The sequence below is a fragment of the Armigeres subalbatus genome, chromosome 1 (genome assembly GCF_024139115.2).
Source record: "Armigeres subalbatus isolate Guangzhou_Male chromosome 1, GZ_Asu_2, whole genome shotgun sequence".
Classification (NCBI taxonomy): Eukaryota; Metazoa; Arthropoda; class Insecta; order Diptera; family Culicidae; genus Armigeres; species Armigeres subalbatus.
The window spans coordinates 263,033,777-263,059,365 of record NC_085139.1 but is presented as its reverse complement, the minus strand read 5'-3'; the positions used below and the strand labels follow the sequence as shown (position 1 = coordinate 263,059,365).

General features: G+C 44.1%; 1 protein-coding gene across 1 annotated transcript in view; it reads right to left on the bottom strand.

Moving 5' to 3' along the window:
* Positions 1 to 10,321: 10,321 nt before the first annotated feature.
* Positions 10,322 to 25,589, bottom strand: part of LOC134207190 (ubiquitin carboxyl-terminal hydrolase Usp2-like) — a 66,645-nt gene continuing 51,377 nt past the window's right edge. Inside the window, 9 exon segments of the mRNA XM_062682916.1 lie at positions 10,322 to 11,260; positions 11,347 to 11,425; positions 18,905 to 19,060; positions 19,126 to 19,298; positions 19,359 to 19,511; positions 19,571 to 19,793; positions 19,863 to 20,009; positions 20,068 to 20,272; positions 20,932 to 23,339. Of these exon segments, the coding sequence (XP_062538900.1) occupies positions 11,191 to 11,260; positions 11,347 to 11,425; positions 18,905 to 19,060; positions 19,126 to 19,298; positions 19,359 to 19,511; positions 19,571 to 19,793; positions 19,863 to 20,009; positions 20,068 to 20,272; positions 20,932 to 23,304 (3,579 nt within the window). The 5' untranslated portion in view covers positions 23,305 to 23,339 and the 3' untranslated portion in view covers positions 10,322 to 11,190.

Genomic DNA, 25,589 nt, shown 5'->3' with positions numbered 1-25,589 from the left:
TTTTTTTCTACGGTGGATTCGTTTCTCTTCTGCCCTTGCTACACTGTACCGCTCTTCGTTGGACCGGGTCGTACCCGGACCAACAAAGCATTCGACTCCTAGCAACATTTTTCTCATCCATCACTTGCTGGCACTTCTCATCAAACCAACCATTTCGTTGGCGTTGCTGTGCAGTGCCCAACACTTCCCGCGCTGTTGTAGTCACAGCTTCACAGTGGATATGCTCCCACAATCTGTTAACGTCGCCAGAACCGGTGGCATCTCCTATCCGCTCATCCGGCATCTGGTGGTACTGTTCAGCAACTCCTTCAACTGACAAGCGTTGGATATTGAAACGCATCGTTCTGTTGTTTCGTGAATTCGTGACGCTGGAGAGTCGCGCCCGAATTTTTGCAACTACAAGGTAGTCATCCGGGCTGCGAAATGGTGAGTTGACATCCGGGAAGGAGCGCCTAACATAGCTCTGGTCCTCATAAGTTCCAATACTCACGCTTCCACCGGTCTTCCGATGACAATTGACCGCCAGCTAAGGGTTGCGTACTTAGCTGGTAGTGCAGCCTGGGCACTGTTGTCCTTCTGACATCAGCTAGAGTGAGTCCTGTGGGGTCTGCCTAGGATGTGGTGGGGTTCGACAGTGGGCTCTGTTTAACTTCTATAAAAAGCTGCATGTGTCCCCAAGCAGGCCCTATCAAAGCGACTGTGTGCCGCTCAAAGCGCACTAGCCTAGTCCTGGTATTGGGTGGGACTTTAAACAAATTGATCCGACTGACCGAGCGTCTGTTCACCAAGGAGGTGCGGCTCCAACAGCGTCTGTTCTGGCATCCAGCGGCTGAGTATGAAATGCTATTCCCCGGAAGCTATACCTAAGATGGCAGCCCCATCCCGGTGGTTAGGGAACCTTGGGCCAACAACCTACTGTTCCCGAAACATCAATTTGTTCGAGAATCCGATCATGAAAGAATACGGACTGATTTTACGGCGACGACTCTTAGCGCGAAACAAGGGAACCCCCTTTTCTCAGGCCAACAGGTTATGGGCCCAGGAACGATTCCCGTTCTCCATCTTAGTGATCTTAGTGAGATGTTATGGCCGTCCACGTTATCGCAGTGGGATCATGGATCGGCCGCATAAGTCGCGAGGCGCAGTGGGATCATGGATCAGCCACGTAAGTCTTGGGTAGCGCCGGACGGAATTCATCAGGAGGTTGGAACGTTCGGTAGGATGCTGGCTGGTCAGCAGAACTCCCGGAGGAGCGTCGGAACATTCAGGAGCTGGTCAACAGAGGGTGCTGTGCAAACGTCGGATAGAGGCCATTTGTATGGGCAACGGATTGGGCCAGGAGAGGAATTGTTCGGCGAGGAGGAGCTCTGGACGGGAGGCTCGGTGTTAGAAGGAGCCAGGAGAGTTGCGAGGCGTGCACACTAAGGAGGAGTGTTGGAATATCAGGTAGTGTGCGACGCTTCGCTGTAGATCGAAGATGGATAAGAAGCGGGCGCCGGTTAGTTGTAGTTGATCTTTGGTATAGATTAAGGAAGTTTGTTATGGATTATTGTATATACCTATTGTTGAATAAAGAGAACTGTAGCTGCTGGCAGAAGTATCAGTCAGTAGCCTGCCGTGGTGTAGAGATGGAACTTTAGTATTTGTTTTGTTCTTCGGCCATCAGAAACAACGGACAAGAATAGGAACATGGAACGTTTTAACCCTAGCCCAGCAGGGTAAATTGGCACAACTTGCCAATGAGGCACGCCGCATGAAGCTTGAGATCCTGGGACTGAGTGAAGGCCGTTGGCCAAACTTTGGAGAACACTGAACGCCGTCGGGACAAGTTCTTCTATACTCTGGTTTACGAGGTGAACACGCTCCCCGGCATCGCGGAGTTGTGAATGTGAAAGTGAAAGGATAATCGTTGCCAGATTTAGAACACGGGTCCGAAACCTTACTATAATCCAATGTTATGCGCCAACCGATGCTGCCGATCTGCAAGACAAAGAGAACTTCTACAGTCAACTCAATGCCGTCGTAGATAGAATTCCGAAAGGTGATATCAAGATCTGTTTGGGCGACTTCAATGCGAAGATCGGATCCGACAACTCGAACCATGAGCGCATTATGGGACGCCATGGTCTCGGAGAAATGAGCGAAACGGAGAGCTGTTCGCAGAATTTTGTGGTAATAACGACATGGTGATCGGGGGATCGCTCTTCCCTCATCGACCGGTTCACAAGGTCACATCTGCATCAACCGAAAATGGAAACGGAGCCTTCTTGATGTACGGAATAAACGTAGTGCCGATTTCGCGTCTGATCATCAGCTCCTTATCGGCGAAATACGCCTGCGCATTGCGCGGATTCGTCGGCAGGAGGAAAGAGTTGGACGACGATTCAACACACGCCGACTGGAAGATGCCACGGTGAAACGGTCCTTCGTTGAAGAACTGGAGACGCGTGCTGCAGATATTCCGGAAGGTGGCAGCGTGGAAGACCAATGGACCGCCATCAAGAATGCCTTCATCGCCACCAGCGAGAACAATCTGGGCGAACAACGCACCCAGAGGAAACAATGGATCACCGATGAGACCTAGAGGAAGATAGAGGAGAGAAGAGAAGCCAAAGCCGCGATAGAGCGATCGAAAACCAGAGGAGCCAAAGTCCTAGCCCGTCAACGATACGTGGCCATTGAGAAGGAAGTAAAACGCTCATGTCGACGGGACAAGCGAGCGTGGGCAGACTCTCTGGCCGACGAAGGAGAGAGAGTTGCCGCAACCGGAGACATTCGCCTCCTCTACGATATCTCATGACGCTTAAGTGGGGCGAAGATGAATGCAACGATGCATGTGAAAGACGCGAATGTTATTGACCGACCCAACTGACCAGCTGAAAAGCTGGTTCGAGCACTTCGAACAACTTTTTAAAGTGCCAGCCAGGCCATCACCACCTCGGCATGATGACTAGGATCGACGTATTACACGCGTCAATACTGAAGCTGCATCGCTGCTAGAGATTCAAACAGCCATCCAAAGCATGAAACCGAATAAAGCCCCAGGGGTCGACCGCATATCAGCCGAGATGCTCAAAGCTGACCCCATGACATCCGCTCAACTACTGCATCGTTTATTTCGTAATATCTGGGACACCACAACTTTCCCGGTCGACTGGATGCAAGGTATCTTAGTGAAGGTACCCAAAAAGGGTGACCTGACTGTATGCGATAACTGGCGAGGCATTATGTTGCTGTGTACCGTTCTCAAAGTTCTGTGCAAAATTATCCTAGCCCGGATTCAGGAGAAGATCGATGCGACTCTCCGGCGGCAGCAGGCTGGATTCCGTGCCGGAAGATCCTGTGTGGACCGTATTGTCACGCTCCGAATCATTTTGGAGCAGGTCAACGAATTCCAAGAGTCCCTTCACTTGGTATTCATTGACTACGAAAAAGCTTTCGACCGTCTCAATCACGAGAATATGTGGGGCGCCCTGAGACGCAAGGGGGTTCCTGAGAAAATCATCGGCCTGTTCGAAAGAAAATCACCGTTACTGTTCCTAGACCGCATCGTGCTTTCGTGCTGTGCGGTTCTTTCTCTCTTTGCGGAAGGAAGTTTTTAATACTACCCGAAGCTATTTTAATTTCAACGGTGCTTCTTAGCGCTATTTGTACCCACTGATCCCGTTACGATCTTTGCAAGGACCCGTGCCTTCGTTTTACGTTGGACCCGTTTGCGGAAGTAAAATTCCGACAAGCGGTGGTAATCCTGCAGGGACACCGTTCTGGGAAAAAACCTCTTAGAAGGTCACGTCTCCACGCTCAGCAATGAGCATTAATAAAAACAAGAGGAAGGGAGAGTCTCTGAATTCTCCACTTCCTTCAAAGAAACAAGGTTTCAAGACCGTCCTGCCCAAGCGCGGTAAAAATAGAAGGAAGCTGGAGACTTCAGATATTCCTTCTAACTCTAATGTTGACATTATTTCATCTCCTATCGAACTGAGCAATCAGTTCGATTTGATTAACGACGAATTTGAGAAAATCGAATCTATCTCTAGCCCAGGTGATTCGATTCATGCGAAGAAACAAAGGATTCCGCCAATTGTGGTATCTGTTGCCGAGTTTTCTGGCTTTCGGAATGAAATCTTGAGTAACCTTCAGGGGATCAAGGTTTCATTTCAGATTGCTAGGAAGGGTGACTGCCGCGTTTTGCCGGGATCCTTTGACGATCGCAAACGTCTTCTTCAGTATTTAACTGAGAAGCGCCATAAATTCTTCACATACGACGACAAAACTGAGCGATTGTTCAAAGTCGTCTTGAAAGGTCTCCCCAGTGATAACAAATCACTGGATGAGATTAAAATTGAAATTTCTCAATTACTTGGATTTGCGCCAGTCCAAGTAATTAAGATGAAAAAGAAATCCCACTCTGGTACTTCCCAAAAGGGCATTTATCAAGAATTTTATTTAGTTCATTTTAACAAAAGTGAACTAAATAATATGAAATGTTTGGAAAAGGCCTGTATTATGTCCCATGTCCGTGTTGCATGGGAACATTTCCGCAGGCCTGGGGGAAATTTCCAAAACCCCACTCAGTGCCGTAAGTGCCAAAAGTGGGGTCACGGAACCAAACATTGTCACATGGATGCTAAATGCATGATTTGTGGTGGAACCTCTCACGCCAAGGACGCATGTCCTGTGAGAGAAGATTCCAATAAATTTAAATGTGCAAATTGTGGGGGCAATCATAAATCCAATTTCTGGGAATGCCCTTCACGCAAAAAAGTTTTGAATTCCCGTGCAAAATTGATGACGGGTAATTCCACTCGGATCCCAGATTCGACGGGTAGAATCGAAACCGGTTACCGGTCGAGCAATTCATACCCACCACAATTCTCAAACAAATTTTGCCGCTCGTCAACGGGTAGCAAGCACTTCAGTAAATTCCAATTTTTCCAATGTACCTACGTATGCAAACATCGCTGCTGGTAGACAAAATTTCTCTTCTCAAACTGAGGTTTATACCCATGTCCCAACGGAAAATAACGGTCATGTTGCCGAATCAGGTAGCATGACTGCTTCCGATTTTGATTTTTTAACTGAACAATTGCATCACATGATTGATGCAATGTTCAAAGCAAATACCATTCCTGAAGCTGTTCAGGTTGGTATAAAGTACACACAAAAAATTGTTATCGGACTCCGTTTCAATGGATCCAAATAATTGTGTGAAAGTTCTAAATTGGAATGCCCGCTCTCTAAAGGGTAAGGAAGATGAATTATTCAACTTCCTTTCAGTTCATAATGTGCATATTGCCATTATAACTGAAACGTATTTAAAACCAGGACTCTCCATTAAAAGAGATCCAAACTATTTTATCTACAGAAATGATCATCTTGACAGCGCCTGTGGTGGCGATCCCATTGGCGATCCGATTGTCATTAATAGACGTATCAAACATAAATTATTTTCTTCGTTTGAAACCAAAGTTTTTGAAACCTTGGGAGTTTCTGTTGAAACAAATTTTGGACAATTTTCCTTCATTGCAGCCTACTTGCCTTTTCAATGCAACGGGCAGCAAAAGAATTTGTTGAAAGCTGATCTTCAAATTCTGACTCGCAACAGATCAAAATTCTTCGTAATTGGTGACTTCAATGCCAAACATCGTTCATGGAATAATGCTCAAAGCAATTCCAATGGTAAAATTTTATTTGAAGATTGTTCTGCGGGATATTATACTATTCAATATCCCAATGGCCCAACTTGTTTTTCCTCCAGTCGAAATCCTTCGACAATTGATTTGGTTTTAACGGATTCAAGTCAGCTGTGTGGCCAATTGGTAACTCATGCTGACTTTGACTCTGATCACCTTCCTGTGACGTTTGAAATCTCACAAGAAGCCATTTATAATCCAATCAGCTCTACTTTTAATTATCATAGAGCTGATTGGGATTTATATAAAACGTATATCGATAGAAATTTTGATGTTAATATTCCTTTGGATACCAAAAGTGATATTGACAATGCGCTCGTATCTTTGACAAATTTAATTGTCGAAGCCAGAGGCATTGCAATTCCGAAATGTGAAGTTAAATTCAACTCCATTATTATTGACGACGATCTTCAGCTACTGATCCGTCTTAAAAATGTGAGGCGAAGGCAATACCAAAGATCTTGCGATCCCGCTTTGAAAGTTATTTGGCGAGATTTGCAAAATGAAATTAAAAAACGTTTCGCTATTCTGAGAAATACCAACTTTGAGAATAATGCCTCGAAGTTGGATCCCAGTTCGAAACCCTTTTGGAAATTAACAAAAATTCTTAAAAAACCTCAAAAGCCAATTCCAGCGCTTAAAGAGGGAAATAAAATTTTATTAACAAATGGCGAAAAGGCTCAAAAACTTGCTCAGCAGTTCGAGAGTGCCCATAATTTTAGTCTAGGTCTCACTAGTCCAATTGAGGATCAGGTTACACGGAGCTTCGAAGACATTCTCAATCAAGAGAATGTTTTTGACCCTTCGTTGGGAACTAATTTGGATGAAGTGAGATCTATTACTAGAAAATTTAAAAACATGAAAGCCCCGGGTGATGATGGTATTTTCTACATACTTATCAAAAAACTTCCTGAGAGCTCTTTATCCTTTTTGGGTAATTTATTTAACAAATGTTTTCAATTGGCATACTTCCCAGATAAATGGAAAATCGCCAAAGTTGTTCCTATTTTGAAGCCGGACAAAAATCCAGCTGAGGCTTCTAGTTATCGCCCAATCAGTTTGCTTTCTTCAATAAGCAAACTGTTTGAAAAGATTATTTTAAATAGAATGATGGTTCATATTAATGACAATTCTATTTTTGCTGATGAGCAATTTGGTTTTCGCCATGGGCATTCAACCACCCATCAGTTATTAAGAGTTACGAACTTAATTCGGCTCAACAAATCTGAAGGATATTCGACTGGAGTTGCTCTTCTTGATATAGAGAAAGCATTTGACAGTGTTTGGCATGAAGGTTTGATTGTAAAATTGATGAATTTTAATTTTCCTCTGTACATCATTAAACTGATCCAAAATTATTTATCAGATCGCTCACTGCAGGTAAACTATCAAAATTCTAAATCTGATAGACTACCTGTAAGGGCTGGTGTCCCCCAAGGCAGCATACTGGGGCCCATTTTGTATAACATTTTTACTTCTGACTTACCTGATTTACCACCAGGGTATCAAAAATCTTTGTTTGCAGATGACACAGGTCTCTCAGCCAAAGGGCGGAGCCTTCGTGTCATTTTTAGTAGATTGTAAAAAAGTTTGGATATTTTCTCCACTTACTTGCAAAAATGGAAAATTTCCCCGAATGCTTCCAAAACTCAGCTTATAATTTTCCCACATAAGCCGAGAGCTTCTTATTTGAAACCTTCTAGCAGACATATTGTCACTATGAATGGGGTTCCAATTAATTGGTCTAGCGAAGCTAAATATTTAGGACTTCTGCTAGATCAAAAATTAACTTTTAAAAATCACATTGAAGGCCTTCAAGCTAAATGTAACAAATATATTAAGTGTCTATATCCACTTATAAACAGAAAATCAAAACTTTGTCTTAAGAACAAACTTTTGATTTACAAACAAATTTTTAGACCTGCCATGTTGTATGCTGTGCCAATATGGACTAGTTGCTGCAACACCAGAAAGAAGGCACTCCAGAGGATTCAAAATAAAATTTTGAAAATGATTCTGAAGTTGCCTCCGTGGTATAGTACCAATGAACTTCATAGAGTGCAGACAGATTCTGGAGGAGAAGGACGCAGCGCGGGCGGTCGCGCTGCAGCAAGGTACCCGGCAGAACGTGGAACGTTATAGACGGAAGCGGAGACAGCAGACCCGCCTTTTTCAGGAGAAGAAACGCCGCCTGGAAGAAGCGGAGTGCGAGGAGATGGAACAGCTGTGCCGTTCTCAAGATACACGCAAGTTCTATCAGAAGCTCAACGCATCCCGCAAAGGCTTCGTGCCGCGAGCCGAAATGTGCCGGGATAAGGATGGGAGCATCTTGACGGACGAACGTGTGGTGATCGAAAGGTGGAAGCAGCACTACGAGGAACATCTGAATGGCGCTGAGAGTACAGGCAATGAAAGTCAAGGCAGCGGAGGAGATGACTACGTCAGTTCAGCGGACGATGGAAGCCAACCAGCCCCCACCTTGAGGGAAGTTAAGGATGCCATTCAACAGCTAAAGACCAATAAAGCAGCTGGTAAGGATGGTATCGGAGCTGAGCTCATCAAGATGGGCCCGGAAAAGCTGGCCACTTGCCTGCACAAACTGATAGTCAGAATCTGGGAAAACGAACAGCTACCGGAGGAGTGGAAGGAAGGGGTTATATGCCCCATCTACAAGAAAGGCGACAAACTGGAGTGTGAGAACTTTCGAGCGATCACCATCCTTAATGCCGCCTACAAAGTGATATCCCAGATCATCTTCCGTCGTCTGTCACCATTAGTGAACGAGTTCGTGGGAAGTTATCAAGCCGGCTTCGTTGACGGCCGCTCGACAACGGACCAGATCTTTACTGTACGGCAAATCCTTCAAAAATGCCGTGAATACCAGGTCCCAACGCACCATCTGTTCGTTGATTTCAAGGCGGCATATGACAGTATAGACCGCGTAGAGCTATGGAAAATTATGGACGAGAACAGCTTCCCTGGAAAGCTTACCAGACTGATCAAAGCAACGGTGGATGGTGTGCAAAACTGTGTGAAGATCTCGGGCGAACACTCCAGTTCGTTCGAATCGCGCCGGGGACTAAGACAAGGTGATGGACTTTCGTGCCTGTTGTTCAACATTGCGCTAGAAGGTGTCATGCGGAGAGCCGGGTGTAACAGCCGGGGTACGATTTTCAACAGATCCAGTCAATTTATTTGCTTCGCGGATGACATGGACATTGTCGGCCGAACATTTGCAAAGGTGGCAGAACTGTACACCCGCCTGAAACGTGAAGCAACAAAAGTTGGACTGGTGGTGAAGGCGTCAAAGACAAAGTACATGCTTGTGGGTGGAACCGAGCGCGACAGGGTCCGCCTGGGAAGCAGTGTTACGATAGACGGGGATACCTTCGAGGTGGTCGAGGAATTCGTCTACCTCGGATCCTTGCTAACGGCTGACAACAACGTTAGTCGTGAAATACGAAGGCGCATCATCTGTGGAAGTCGGGCCTACTACGGGCTCCAGAAGAAACTGCGGTCGAAAAGATTCGCCACCGCACCAAATGTGTCATGTACAAGACGTTAATAAGACCGGTAGTCCTCTACGGACATGAAACATGGACAATGCTCGAGGAGGACTTGCAAGCACTCGGGTATTCGAGAGACGGGTGCTTAGGACCATCTTTGGCGGTGTACAAGAAGACGGTGTGTGGCGGCGAAGAATGAACCATGAGCTCGCCCAGCTCTACGGCGAACCCAGTATCCAGAAGGTAGCTAAAGCCGGAAGGGTACGATGGGCAGGGCATGTTGCAAGAATGCCGGACAGCAACCCTGCAAAGATGGTGTTCGCTTCCGATCCGGCAGGTACGAGACGACGTGGAGCGCAGCGAGCGAGATGGGCAGACCAGGTGCAGAACGACTTGGCGAGCGTGGGGCGTATTCGAGGATGGAGAGATGCGGCCTCGAACCGTGTATTGTGGCGTCAAATTGTTGATTCAGTGTTATCTGTATAGATGTAGACTAAATAAATGATTGAAATGAAATGAACTTCATAGAATTTCTAATATTGAGACATTGCAACAAATGTCCAACAAAATAATTTCCAATTTCAGACAAAAATCGTTGCAATCTTCTATTGCAACGATTAGCTCCTTGTACCCTTAGTATAAATTAGGTTAAGTTTAGTTTAAGTAGAAAACATTGTAATTCCTACATGGTTTAATTCAACCAAAGGAAATATCCTAACTGCCAGAGGCAATTGAAATGTATTAATAATAGCTAAAAGCGTAACATAGCAAATAAGGATGATAGTGTTAAGAAAACACGGAACACCTAGTCTAAGAGATGAATGCATGTAGTAGATAATTAGCAAATAAAACTTTCGTTTCAATTTGATTTCAAACTTTGCTCGGGTTTTTACTGAGCTTACAAACAATGTAAGAAATTAAAACACAAATCCAAAATAATTTATTTATTGTATTTTATTAAATTTATTTATAATTAATAATTTTAATTAGTGAATTATTCACTAAACCAGATTAACCGTCCCTCACATTGGTCAGTCTCCCTTTCAGACATCGCAAATAGGATTGATTGCTTGCGGGGATTGTTCGAGGATATCTTGTAGGTATACAAAAACACCGTTCAGGTATAATTTGACTTTTTGGTTTATTAATTTTCAACACAACGCAACAATGGTTAATCAGGGACATCAGAGGCATCTGACGGATAGTTCCATCCGTTCTTAGTTTTGTTTTGCACCAATTTTTAATTTGTTGAATAAGTTAGTGTCACCTTCTTCATGAAGTGCATGGAGTTTGTTGATTTGTTTGATTTTCGCTTCCATGTTAACATTAGTTTCATCCCGTCCTCAAATGACTTCCGTTCTAACAGATCTCAGTTTCGTATTTTGTCTTGTTTCATTGGGATTTCTTATTTTCACTTCTTTAAAATTTCAATGGGCTAGTTTGAAGTTGCTCAACTATAAAGAAGCTGAACTCAAGCGTAATAAATTAATAATAAATTAGAATATGACTAACAGTTTCTTGCAATAAAATAGTTTTCTGGACGACACATGTTGTGTAAATAAATAATAACAAGTAAAAGAAAACATGTTCAACAAACAAGGGATCTAGTTTCTAGGATGACTACGCTTTCGTTTATTTGTTTCTGGCTTATTTGTATAAATATTGTTTCATATTTTTCTTACTGATTTCTGTCAATAAATAGGAAAATAAATATTACAAATCTAGTTTTGCCTTTTTTCTCAAATCTGTGCTCTACAGCTATTATTCACTGGTTTGGTTTAGCTTACGTTAAATGTATGTCGTCACGATGCCTTAAAATTCCGCTCTTTTTTTCTTATAAATCTATCTTGTTGTTTCAATTGTGATGTATTGTTCTTTGTTTTTTTTTGTTTCATTCAAGTAATTTTTATTTTTTCTTGCAAGTGTCCCTTAAGTAACCGTATCATTGTTCAAATGTTTGGATTTCCTACTGTTTTTTAGGGTAAGTTTCTTCACGATCGCTCGTAGAACAATACGTAGGCACTGGATGTGACCAAACTCCTCTCAGACGTTTCGCTCACACTGAAAATGAAATAATACAATATATTGATACTTGAAAACATTACGAAAGAATAATGAATGTACATATGCAAGGGAAAATTACGTACAAATTATCGTTGAATTCGTTCCACTCTTTGGTGACCGGGTGTTTGCATACGGCAACGTAGTGACCGCCAGCGGTGGATCCTGTTTGTAGAAGGAGGAAAATAGTTAATGCGCACATGCTTTAGAGGTAATCTAGGGTTTCCAATGAATTATTGGCAGTGGCTGATTTTCTACTCGCCGCAGCCACATCCAGGCGCTATAGTATATGCACAAAATAGCCAGCAAGAGTTAACCGCCCGAAATTTGTATGGCGAAAGACATCTAACGCTGGTTTTCTCAAAATTAGGAACTTTTAATGAAAAACTATTTGGTACCGGTTATGAGGGATGGTGTCCGCTACTACGCCTACCAAATATTTTTTCGATTAAAGTGCTTAATTTTGAGAAATCGAACCTTAGATGCCTTTCGCCATACTGATTTCAGAAAGTTAACTCCTAGTGTGCCGCTGTAACCACGCTCAAAGCAGTCGATTCATTAGTCCAGATATCACACGATTAAATTCCAAAATCTAGAAACTCATCCCTGTTCAAACCTATTTCGAGAGATTCTATAAAATCCATGATGTCTCGATTAATATTATATTATAATCCCATCCCACGTTCGTCAGGTTCTGGTCCCAGTGTCGGATGTCGGTTCAAAATGTGGTACTGTTCATAAATTCTGGAAGAAAAATGGTTTACCGCGAACTGTTTGCAATTGGATTGAGAAAACGACGGATAATCTGGGTTTTACCAAACTGAGCGGTGGTAACTGCGCTTCGTAGAAGTATCGAATGCAGACGATGTTTGAGCGTAACAAGAGTTCATACTTCATCGCTGACAGTAAGCCGGACATTCTGAACGAATTGTTCCTGAATGGAAGTAAAATGACGCAAAGGCTTGAGTTTCGATTGCTTTCTTTCTGGAAGATGGTCAGAGAGAGATGGAGAAAATAAGAAATCGTTCCACAACAAACCAACGATTGACAACCAATCATTGCGGCGACATTGTGCGCTTACTTTGTACGAGGGAGCTAACATGGAGAGATACATTTAGCAAACGAAGGGCCTCTTTGCTGACGTAGCATAGCGTAGTAAGCGTTGCATTTGTAGTATTTGTTTCAGACCAATAAATTCATTCGTTGCTATTTTCTGTACCTATTTAGATGCTTTTTATTTCCATCAGGTTATGGGCCCAGGATAGCACTTAGCAATAGGTGCAGCGTTGCAACCGATAGCAAGCTGAAAGTAATGTTTTTTCATTAACAAGCTGTCTAAAGCTCTCATGTCTGTGAGAAGAACGGGAGATGGATTATAACCACCTCAAGACTTCGCTCGGAAGCCTCCTTTCAAGAGGCTCGGAAGCCTCCTTTCAAGAGGCTCGGAAGCCTCCTTTCAAGAGGCTCGGAAGCCTCCTTTCAAGAGGCTCGGAAGCCTCCTTTCAAGAGGCTCGGAAGCCTCCTTTCAAGAGGCTCGGAAGCCTCCTTTCAAGAGGCCCGGAAGCCTCCTTTCAAGAGGCTCGGAAGCCTCCTTTCAAGAGGCTCGGAAGCCTCCTTTCAAGAGGGCTGGGAAGCCTCCTTTCAAGAGGCCTGGAAGCCTCCTTTCAAGAGGCTCGGAAGCCTCCTTTCAAGAGGCTCGGAAGCCTCCTTTCAAGAGGCTCGGAAGCCTCCTTTCAAGAGGCTCAGAAGCCTCCTTTCAAGAGGCTCAGAAGCCTCCTTTCAAGAGGCTCGGAAGCCTCCTTTCAAGAGGCTCGGAAGCCTCCTTTCAAGAGGCCTCAGGCCTCCTTTCAAGAGGCCTGGAGCCTCCTTTAAGAGGCTCGGGAGCCTCCTTTCAAGAGGCTCGGAAGCCCACTTTCAAGAGGCTCGGAAGCCTCCTTTCAAGAGGCTCGGAAGCCCCCTTTCAAGAGGCTCGGAAGCCTCCTTTCAAGAGGCTCGGAAGCCTCCTTTCAAGAGGCTCGGAAGCCTCCTTTCAAGAGGCTCGGAAGCCTCCTTTCAAGAGGCTCAGAAGCCTCCTTTCAAGAGGCTCGCAACCCTCCTTTCAAGAGGCCCGGAAGCCTCCTTTCAAGAGGCTCAGAGCCTCCTTTCAAGAGGCCTGGAAGCCTCCTTTCAAGAGGCTCAGAAGCCTCCTTTCAAGACGCACGGAAGCCTCCTTTCAAGAGGCTCGGAAGCCTCCTTTCAAGAGGCTCGGAAGCCTCCTTACAAGAGGGCCGAAAGCTTCTTTTCAAGACGCCTGGAAGCCTCCTTTCAAGAGGCTCAGAAGCCTCCTTTAAGAGGACTGGAAGCCTACTTTCAAGAGGCCCGGAAGCCTCCTTTCAAGAGGCTCGGAAGCCTTCCTTCAAAAAGCTCAAAATTCTTTTTCCAAGAGACTTGGAAGCAATCTTTCAAGAGTCTCAGAAGCGTCCTTTCAAGAGGCTCGGAAGCCTCCTTCAAGAGGCCTGGAAGCCTCCTTCAAGAGGCCTGGAAGCCTCCTTTCAAGAGGCTCGGAAGCCTCCTTCAAGAGGCCTGGAAGCCTCCTTTCAAGAGGCCTCAAGCCTCCTTTCAAGAGGCTGGAAGCCTCCTTCAAGAGGCTGGAAGCCTCCTTTCAAGAGGCCTCGGAAGCCTCCTTTCAAGAGGCTCGGAAGCCTCCTTTCAAGAGGCTCGGAAGCCTCCTTTCAAGAGGCTCGGAAGCCTCCTTTCAAGAGGCTCGGAAGCCTCCTTTCAAGAGGCTCGGAAGCCTCCTTTCAAGAGGCTCGGAAGCCTCCTTTCAAGAGGGTCGGAAGTCTCCTTTCAAGAGGCTCGGAAGCCTCCTTTCAAGAGCCTCCTTTCTAGAGGCCTACAAAGCTCAACAAACCAAGATTGTTCATGAAAGCCCGAATTTTGTGTGGATGTGCGATGATTGTGCGAAGTTGATAAAGATGATGAGATTCAAATCCGCCGTCTTGACATTCGGAGACGCGATTAATGCGATCACTGAGAGGCAAGAATCTGTTCATAACTGGCTAGCCAAGGACAACAGATTGCGCAACTCTCGAAAACGCACTTGCCATCGACTTTGGCTAGAGTACGTGGCAGTTTCCGACAACACCCCTCACAACCACCGTCGAAAATACATCGTGATGATGACGCGGCTACCAATCAGCAGCTTCTTGGTGGTGCTAAGATCGTAACGGGAGCCAGTGTAATCACTGTTTCTAGAGCCGGCGAATTGTTTTGGGTCTACTTCTTTCGTATCCATCCGGTAATGGTAGAGGAATGTCTGCCGGGTGCAGATACTGTTAAGGCCGTCCCGCTGGTACGTCCAGGAGCCGAAACGAGTCGTATGACTTTATCTCGTACAAAATCGGAATCGATCCAAAAATCCGCGAAATGGCATTAAATACCGATACCTGTTCCTGGAGTTCGAGGATCGATCCTCAAACAACTTGTGGCTACCCCATCCGGACGATCGTGATCCCATCTCCTACGATCGTGATCTCCATCGAAATTGGAACATCGCTGTTTTCGACTCCTGCGTCCGGAGTAGATTTGACTTCCTAAGCGCTAGCAGCCTTCGGTGCAACCTGTTTTCTGTAATATCGCACGGTGAATTGATTTAATCCCTCCATTTCTGTACGCCAGAACGAACTGCCTGTCGTCCTATGGGAGACCCCGAGCCACTCGATCCAGTCCCGCTAGCTGCTTTCTGCCTGCACAATCGTACTGTTTCCTGCCATCAGAGTCGTTCTGGACCTGCTTTCCAGTTTGGTGAAGGGATCTCTTAACCACCTTTCTCAGGAAGTAACTTTGAACTCTACTGTACTTGCAAGCGTCAGATCCGGTAGTGATGCAGCTCCGACCAGAACACTTTTTACATCCGGGGCTGCTGCCAACCCTTCGTTATCTTTGCAACCAGGGCCGGTTTGTGGAAAGTAATATGGAAGCCCTGCTGCCTGTGCTCACCTTAGTCGTCTTGGTCCTGAAGCAAGCTGCAGATCGGGGGTCTTCCAGCATGTGACGACAGAGAGCCTCATGAAAGCCCTTCAACCCCTCCGACTCAGCTCAGCTTCCTGGCGTCTCCGCTCACCACAGTCCTTCCAGTCCTGCTGTTGGAAGCGGAGAGAGGGTATTCCAACAACTTGAATACGACGAAGAACCTAATTATCCGGCAGCTCTTACGAGATATGATTTCGCACACCTTGCCTCTACATTCAGTACGCTAGTGGGATGCATTCAAGCTGACGTTATAGTGTTTATCGAATCCTGGCTAGATTCTCGAATTATTTCGAGCTACGTTTTTGGACCCGAAGTTTTTCGCTATGATCGCAATACGACGCAAAGCAGGAAAACTACTGGAGGTGGCGTACTTGTTGCAGTTGACTCCAGATCTCGCTCCAGATTGAAAGCAAAAATTGTTGAGGACGATTTTTGGAACACCGTTGAGCAAGTATGGGTTGTTATTTAGCTTGGTAACAGGCAATTATTGCTTTGTGCAGAGTACATCCCCCCGGATCGCACATGCACTGCCGATTTGTGTCTTCTGCTTCAGATTTGGCCGCGCCAAGATTACGATTTTGGGCGAGTTAAGGTGAGGTCAAATAGAATAATTGCTCTTTCGTCCTCTGCTTCGTGAGTGGTCTCCATCTGTTTGGCTTCTGTACCATTAGTTAAGGATGTTCCTCAGCCATTGCCGTTGAAGATAATGTAATGCGTGATTTCTTCAACACCTCAGCCGCGGGCGATTTCCATAAGTCGGATCATCGCAGTATTACCGGCGTGCTACCAAATATGGATTGGGAACACATTCTTGATCCAGTGATTTACACGGATCTTTCTGCAGCATTCGATAAGCTGGACCACGAAATTGCAATCGCTAAGCTTGACAGACTTGGAGCCAGTGATGCCAGATTGCTTCAACATCAATTCCGTAGATTTATCAATACAAGATAACAATAAGACCACAAAACTTCAACATTTATAGTTACTGGTCTTGTTATATCGTAATTTTCATGAAAATCCAAAGACTTAAAAGGCACTGTGCCACGGTGCCCTATACAGATTTCCACACTCGTCATAAATGCAATTAGCAGTTGCTACATATTTTTGACAGTAACTGTTTCCAACGCTAAGATTATCATTTCCGCATTTTATTTATAGAACTTTTATTGATTCAACATAGAATCAGTATAATATTATGGACTTCCTAATTTTCAGGACAACTCCAATTATAAAGCTAATTACTTGGCTCTTTAGTGCTAATAAGCTTGAGCATTCTTGAATATCGACCCTACATGGGAACAATCCCGAGAAAAGTTTTCCTATTTTAAAGACGAAAATGCTCCGATGACAATCCGTAACTACGAAATAAGCAAGGATAGCGTTGGGCCGAGCCCAACACTATGCCTAAAATGAATTGCTTCGCAAAGGTGTATAAGGTGTATATGTGCAAAGGTGAGTAAGACTGTACAGATAGAAAAAAATAGATCCTTTCTACTGATTACACCTGTTGGAGTGAATCCAGTTGGGCTATATAACTGGTAGTTTAGTTTTCTCAAATTAATGCAGATCTTTCTTCAGTTTAGGCAAATGATGTTTTAATCACAAGATGATCATCTTGACCATCGTAAATTAGTACTGGCGGTGCCAGAGTTGTGAATGTTCGTTCGCCAGCAATTTTGACGTAATTAGTTCATTCATAATTTGGCCAGTATAGAAGTTCAACAAAACCCTATTTTGACGCTGAAATTAAGAGAGCAACCAAGAAATTCACCCTATCTCGTCATTATAATCCATATTTGGGGCAAAAATTCCTCGATAAAAATCTTGAAATATTCATTCTGGTGTTATTTCATAAATTTATCAAGAAATGCCTCGGAAAGTCTTCCAGGAAATATTTAAAATGATTATATATGCAATACTTCCAGGAATTAATTCGGTAAGCCATGCACATATTTCTATCTTCAACTTTTCATTAAAAATTATTCCAGGAATTTATTTTAAAATTCCAACAGGACTTCTTTTCAAATATTCTCCGCAAATGAATTCAGAAATTGTTATCGGACGCTCACTAACTTTCACTAAATTTCTTCTGAAATTTCTATAGAAAAACCAAATTCTGCAAGGAATTCTTCTGGAAATTCGTTCAGAAATTCTAAGGATTTCTAACGGAAATCTTCCAAAAAGTCCTTTTGTAACTTTTTCAGAAATTCGTACAGGAATTCCTTGAGAAATAATTTCATTAATTCCCAGAGCAATCGCTACAGCGAAAATTATATTTTATTGAAATTCATCCAGCTGAATTCTCTCCAAATAGAAATGATTTTTTTAGGAATGGATGAAAAAATGTTAAGACGAAATTCTATAAACATCCTAACGAATTACAAAAGGAATTTCTAAAGGATTTTTGTAAAACAATTTTCGAAATTCTTAACATTCCGGGACTCGCATGGTCCTGGAGCGGTCACGCAGTTCCGCCTCTGTTGTAAACGACACGCGAGCTGCGAGTGCGAGTCCTGGAAGGTTGATTTTCTTCAAGAATTCTTTGGATATTCAGCTAAGAGTTCTCCTCCAGAGATTTCTTTGGAGAATCCTCATGAAATTACTCAAAAAAAAAATCCAGAGTATACTTGGGAAATTCCTCCAGATATTCATTTGAAAGTCTAATAATTTTGAAACTTTCTTAGAACTTTCTTCAGAACTGCCTCCAGCATATTTATTTCAGAAAACCTTAGGGAGTTTTATATGGATTTCTTAGAATTCTCAGAGGATTTCCCGTAGAATCTTTCGAAGAATCTTTTGGAGAAATTCACAAAGGATGTTGAAAGGATGGAAGAGTGTTCAATGGAAATTATTTGGAACTCCTGGTGGAGCTCTCGAAAGTATTTCTGAAGGAATTTCCAAAGAGATTTTCCAAAAAAAAATCCGAACGGATTTTCTAACAATATTCCTAAATGAATTACTGAGAAAATTTCTAAACAAATTTTGGATGAAGTTTCTAAAAGAATTTCTTGTGGAACTTCCGGATGAATTCCTGAAGGGATTTTTGAAAAAAATTACGATGGAAGGTCTAATGGAATGCCTAGCTTCTCCAGATTTTTCTTCGAGAATTACGTCAGGATTTCCTCCAGGAAAATTTCATTTTTTCATCTCTGTGTTCTATATTTATAGCTCTAGGTAGTTAGAATTGAATGAGGTAAAAATCATTAATGAATTAAAAACACATTGAACACATTGAACATTGAAATTAAAAGTGCACTTTTAAATAAAATCCGTAGATTTCCGCAAAAATATTCAAATTTCCGTAGTTTTTACCTACGGATCCGTAGATCCGTAGAAAGCACTCAATTCCGTAAATCTACGGAAATTTCCGTAGATCTGGCATCGCTGCTTGGAGCCGGTGGAAATCTTCTCGGTTGGTTTCGATCATATCTCACCGGACGCCAGCTGGTGGTTGCTTTGGGAGATTGTCTTGAAGCTTTTGGGCTTTGGGCTCAATCAGTAGCCGCTAGGTTGCGAAGGCCAACGGAGGTCCTTAGTAGCTTAGTTGGTTGAAAGCACCAGCCCAGCGTGGGTGCACGTTAGTGCACGCTTCGTAAAAATATATAGCTAACGGACAGACTAAGTACTTACCCATATGGTTCGAAATCCCGTACAACGAATAGTTCACCGGTCCGCTATGGTCTTCGGAGGCATAGGACTGTAGGCTAAGTTCACGCACCCCGGTAGGGAACTCGATCACATTGGTCAGCTTGTTGCTCCACCGGGTCTCGGAGAATCGTTTCAGATCTGTAAACAAATGTTGCGCACGTTTTAGTTCATTTCCTTAGACAAAATGCGGGTGCGTGGCTTACGTATCACTAGATATTTGGGGAATCGCTCGATCGTCAGACTCTTGGTGCACTTCCGTCGGGTTTTGCACCGCGAGCACGTTGGTTGATCGATTCCGTCCATGACCTCTTCCTTGACGAACACGTCCATGCAGCTTTCCAACTTGCACCGCGAATTGGTGGACGGAAGTGGTAAACTGTGGTAGAAAGAAATTAATAAAATATTTTATGGTCACTTAATATAGCAATTAACTTACCTGAGATCCCAAAATGGATCGAAGGTCACGCTGGCACCGTTGCAATAAGTGCACTTCAGCGTGCTCCGCAGCAGTCCGACAAAGAGATTTTTGATCATGGAATTCTCCACTCTCGAGTACCAGTCCCACATCATGGTGGCTTTGACACGGTTACTGGAATTGAAATCGCATTCGTGTATTACAGCTCCGTGAAACTACGTATAGCTACTTACTCCATGTCGTCGTCTTCGATCGCTCGATTGATCGGTTCACGCTTTACGGATTCGTTCAACGCACAGTGCAGCGAGTCGATGAAGAACCGCAAGAACTCCTGCGCGTCCTGCTGGGCGGATCCGGAGTACATTCGATGCTTGCTGGAGAAGGCATACTTGAGTTCGGATGGGTTCACGCTGCGGCAGGTGCCGCTCCACATGTCTTTGATCAGTTTGGTGTATTCTGTGACGGCAAATGTGTAACATGAGGTTATTCTAGCTTTAGACACAGTTTAATGGATGTACTTATTACCGGCTAGGATCTTATGATCTTTGCTCGTTCCCCGCTCCGTAGTTGACTGTTGGCGTAGGAAGTTGGTCAACTCCCGGGTATGGCTGAGGCACTGTATTATTGAATTCATAAAGCATGTGTTGCCTATGTTCCACAGACCGCACAGCCCTGTAACATCCAAGCCTTGAAATAAAAGTTTTTCAGTGGAAAACATAACGAAAATTACCTTCTTTTCGACCGCTACCATTTCGTGACGAATCGTTAGAGTCGTCATTCGTGCGATCATAACTAGACTTGAGAGCCGAGGAGGAAGAAAGCGAGGAACTACCGAGGCCGGACCGATAGCTGCCAATGCCCGAGTCATAGTCCCGGCTTCGATAACCAACCGGGCTGGTTGAGTGGATGCTTTTGGATGCAGTTCCCGCGCGAAGCTAGACGGTGGACGAAAGAATACAGAACCGTAACATTAGATCCATTGCTGCCGGAGGATTTCCGGTGAGTGTTGCGAAGGCCTACTGAGCAGGGTAAAGTGTGGTGAACTAAGTAACCGGTGGTCGATAGAATTCTACGGAGGAAATGAAGACCTGAAGTACAGAGTCGCTAACAGTACCGAACTGCAGCCTTTTGTGTAACATTTGTTCGAGTTAACCTAACGTGTAAAGTATTTATAACTGAAGAAGCTTAGAAGCTGATGATGCTATTATAGGCAATGCATCGTGCCAGTTATCCATAATTACGTACATACATGGGCACATGTAACAGCCAGAGGAAAAGTAGAACGAAAGGAGCCAAGGAATAATCCAAGTAATTATCAAAACGACAGAGCTTATCAAGAAAGTAACAGATTATCCTCAACAGAAAGTAAGCAGGTGGTAGAAGAACTTTTCTAACGCAAATATGTAGGAAGATCAAGGGTGAACCCCTTTGTTAATCGAATTAGTATGCGGTCTGTTTTGGCTGGCACGAGGTAGGCAGGCTATTTATGTACGAGTTGGGCTTGGGATAGAAGGTAGGTGCGTTGCAAAATAAAGATTGTCCGAATTCAGTGAAGCAGAAGATAGACTGGGGGAGAAGTCTGATGGTTACTTACATAAGAGACTTTATCATCATCATTGGCTTTCGGTTCTTTGTCTACTGAATTGGCGCTAGCAATTGCTGGCGAACGATCACTGTCATGTTCGGCGACACCATTCACTCGCCTCTCCTTGTGTTCCTCCTTTCGTTCGCTCTCGTTCAATGCGTTCACATTGTTGTTGTTGTTATTATTATTATTCAGATTGCTCCTGCTGCCGTATTTGCCGCTATCACCGTTGACGATCTCCTGATCGTCACCGCTACTGTTACCGTCGTTTGCATTGTTATTGTTGTTGATACTAGTGGTGCTGCCGTTGGTGCTGCTACTGCTACTGCTACTTGTGCTGGCGTGACTTATGCTAGACTTTGGTTTGATTCGTATGGTGGCCGTCACGTGGTAGTCTCCGTCGTGGAGATCGTCCGTGGTGGCCGAAGCGGTGGCAAGAACCTTGCTGCCAGTCGCCACTCCGCCGTTCGACGTTCCGTTCAACGCCGGCCGCAGCTTGATCGTCGCATGCGTAATGGGTTCATCGATTTCGGACGTGATGTGAAGCGATTTCATCGTGTCGCCGGACGCGGACGGCGCGGCAGAACGAGAATTTGTGGTATAAGTACGGTTTACGGTACAAGTTGATGATGAACGAGAGGAAGCAGTTGTTAGCGACTCTGTGGTTGTAGTTGACGGTGTTGTAGTGGTTGTTGAAGTCGTGGGCGTGGTCGATGATGGAGATGGTTTGAAAAGAGAAGTATCATATTTTTGAGTACAATCGAGAATGGTTGTTGCCATGGTAGGCCTATCTATTGGTTTTAGTAGTTCGACACCAGACTGCGCTGCGCTAGATGACTGCGAGGGTGATGATAGAATGCCGGTTGATTGGTTGTTGTTGTGGTTGCTATTTTGGTGTTGCTGTTGTTGTTCTTGGATGTGGTTATGGTGAAGGTTTTTGTCATCATCCTCATGATCTTTGGGCTGGTCGTCGGACTTCGTTGTTTCGGGTGGCGTTGGTACGGGTGGCAAGAATTGTTTCACCTTGGACACATCCAGTTTGGCAGGGGCCTCCAGTAACAAATTTCCAGAAGAACCGTGTCCGGTTGACTTACCGGTCGAGGACGAGCACTTTTTAAAGGCAATTTCAGTGGCACTTTTGCTCAACTCTCGCTTGACCAGATCACACTCGTGCTTGAGAAAGTTGTGATTCCGATAGCTGGAGACGTCGAGCAGCTCCTTATGTCATCCACTTATTGGCGTGAGATCACCCGAGCTTCCGTTGAATGCACTTCTTGGTAGTGGAGGTCTCTGGGGACGTAGTTTGTTCAGTGGAGACCTATATGCTACCGTTGGACTTGGAGCGGGCTTGCGCAGTCGCGCTTGCGTCGTTGGATTGCTGTTGGCAGCCTTTGTGTCTTGCAGCGCCGAAGATGATGACGATGATGACAGTAATATGGATGCCGTAGAGGAGGTAGTGGTAGTAATTGTAGTGGTGGTGGTTGTTGTGGAAGTTGTAATTGTGGTATTGCAACTAGTGGAGCTGTCGGAACGGATGCTGTGAAAGCATGCTGCGCTAGCCGGTTTGACGCCGGGGTTATTAGCCGCCGTAAGCTTGCAGTTAGTTTCTAGTATTGGGTTATTAGCAACACTTGTGGTGCCATGATTAGTGTTAGTAGAAGAGCATTTGTTATTGTTGGCGGCGTCAAAATTACTGTTCTTATCTTTAGCTGGAATGTTGTTTACCTTGCTGATATCCACTGACGTTGGCGAAGTGTTCTTAAGGATACTACTCGGTTTTGGAGTTTCCGATGGGGATCTGGACGGTACTATCCGCTCGAAGCTGTTGGGCTTGTAGGTGGAAACGCTGTACTTCTGGTAGAGTTCGGCTCCACTCAACGCGGTGTTGCGAAGATTTGAAACGTAGCTAGAGGAACCCGCACCGCCTGCGCAGAGACAGTTATTGTCCCGATCCTTGAACCGGGTGTCGGACGATCGCGAACTAAGCCTAGAATTGTAGTCCCGTATGGGTGCCGAGCTTAACGATGAACTATAGCTGTACACTGTTGAATACCGGCTAGGTCTGCTGGTTCTGCTGCTGTCTGAACCGTTAACTGTAGTGGAGATGCCGCTGTCGCCGTTCGACGATACGTTTACGGAAGCTAGTGTCGAGGATAGGTCTGCGTCTGCTGTGCGATCGGCTGCTAAGCTTGTCGTACGGTAGGACGATGAGTAGACTGACGAGGAGCTCGGTAGATCATAGCGATACGAACTTCTCCGATAGAGGCTGCTGCTGGTGCTGGTGGTATAGCTCTTCCGGTCGGTTAGGCTAGACTTGTAGCGATAAGACGACGGAGAGATGTAACTACTGCCACTGCTCGAATATGCTGATATCACCGGCATATTAAACTTCTTCTGGTCCCGCACTGTTCAACAATCTGAAATCAACACAAGAGAACAAGAGACCGTCTTTTAGCAACTTCCATTCCACAACGCAATAGAATTTTCTTCTTGTTTTCAGGGCGACAATGCAGACGACAAGCTTGTGTTCGCGCGAAGAAAATAAAATTATCGATTCAACATAAACGTGACCAGTTCGTCGCTGCTGTCACTATCTTTGTGTCGAGGTTTTGCTTCTTCGCGCGCGCGAGCTGTTGGAAACCATGACAATTTGAATGGCCAGACGAGCATCGGCAGGATCGCGCGGTTTGGGTTTGTTTTCGTTTCTGTGGGTGCATCGCAAGAAAATATATGTACATGGGTTCGTCTATCGGAATGAAAATGCAAACAGAACATGTGCGCGTGTTCAGAAATGGAGTGACGTCACCGTTAGCAATGTATACTTTTTTTTTGGACTAAGCGAATCTTTGTTGGGCAGTAAGAGTGGATAATTGTAATGGCAGGGCATGTTTAAAATAGAAATTTTAAATTTCAATACTTCGTTTTAGAATGTAAGAAGAACACTTGTTAGGAGAAATGATAATTAAAATCAATAACTGTGAGTAGCTAACAATGTTACTTTCTAGGGAATTACAAAAACTCTACGATTTATTTAAATTATAAAAATTTATATTCATAAATCAACAAACAATTCAATTAAATACAAATCAACCACCCGACATGAGCAATAACTACAACGTTTGTATACTCGATGTGCGAAGGTCCTTTGTTGCTTAGTAGGCAGAAGAACCAGTCTAGTGTACTGAAAGCCGTTGGTTCGAATCCCATAGAAGGAAAGTATGGTTACCTCCAATACATTTTTTTAAAATTTATTAAATCTTTCATGTGCTGTGCACATGCACATCGAGTTTCTATACACGAAACAATTGTTTTTTTTCTACTCGATTTTCACTATGTTACGGGAGTTAATTTGCTGAAATTTCGACGAATTAGTCGCTTTTATTAATCGGACACTTGCAGTGCGGCAGCAACTACGACCGACAAACTTCACTATGGTTTCCCGACGGTAAAGAGCTGTTCTGGTGTTTTCGGACCGCGCAAAAGAAAGGGTGCTCACTTCACTGTTCGATGGTTTGTATTCAACTGAACTTGTGTAACTCGTGTCACTAAAATATTCCAAGTGCTTGCAGATCCTCTTCCAGTAGAGTTCAGGATTCATGTTCATTGAGAAGCCCTTAAGAGCGTTTTGTCAATGATACATTTGGTGCAGGCGTGATTTTTTTTGACTACGGTTGTAGGAGACATCTCATAGGCCATCATATTTTACAGCAGAAGAGTGCTTCGGAAGGTCGGGTTGTGGCCAACCGATTGATAACGGATGAAGCCGCCGGGAAGTGGCCATTTTGAACCAGAATATGGGTATCAAATTTCATGAATTTCAAATGGCATTGCGAATAAGATATTTTTGGTCTTCCTTTCAAGTCAATTGGCCACTTTGTAGCTGGTTCCGGAAGACCCTTGGGGACCTGGGATAGTGGCCAAAAATGGAATTAGTGCGGACCAGGTAATATGGGTATCAAACTTCATGAATTTCAAAGGACTTTGTGAATATGCCATTTTTGTTTCTTGTTTCAACTCATCTGGCCACTTTTTAGCCGGTTCCGGAGGACCCTGGGTAGGCTTACTAGATCATTTTTTTTTCGAAAGGAGGACATTTGGTTGTACGGATAGGTAAAAAGGAGGACACATGGAATTTTTTTTGAGTGGTTTTAAATGTTACATATTGGACTTGTCTGGTGTCCAATAGCATACAACATACACTCGTTGTTCTGAATATAGTTGTAAAACTCGCTACAACTAATATCTTTGAAATTGTACTGTGTCTAACTAATCGCCCTAACTGACTAAATAAGGTACACTGGGGGAAGTGGAAAAAGGGGGTAAGTGTAAAAATCAACTCGAAATATTGGAATTGTACATACTTTACAGTTTTTACCACATCATAACATAATGCAAGAACATACTTTGATGCTCACACTAATACTATGTTGAAATTTGTATAATACATACACTAACACGGTTAACGCTTGAACTGTAATTTTAGGTTTCGCGAAAAGTTGATTTTTGCATTAATAAAATCAATGCTTATTTGCACTAATTGTTCTTTTTTCAAGTGAATTTATATCACAGGTGACCATTATAATACAATTAAACTAATCCCATTCAATTGGTAGTGGTTTGTACCAAGAAAGCAAATAATTCAAAGATTTTACACTTACCCCAGGTAT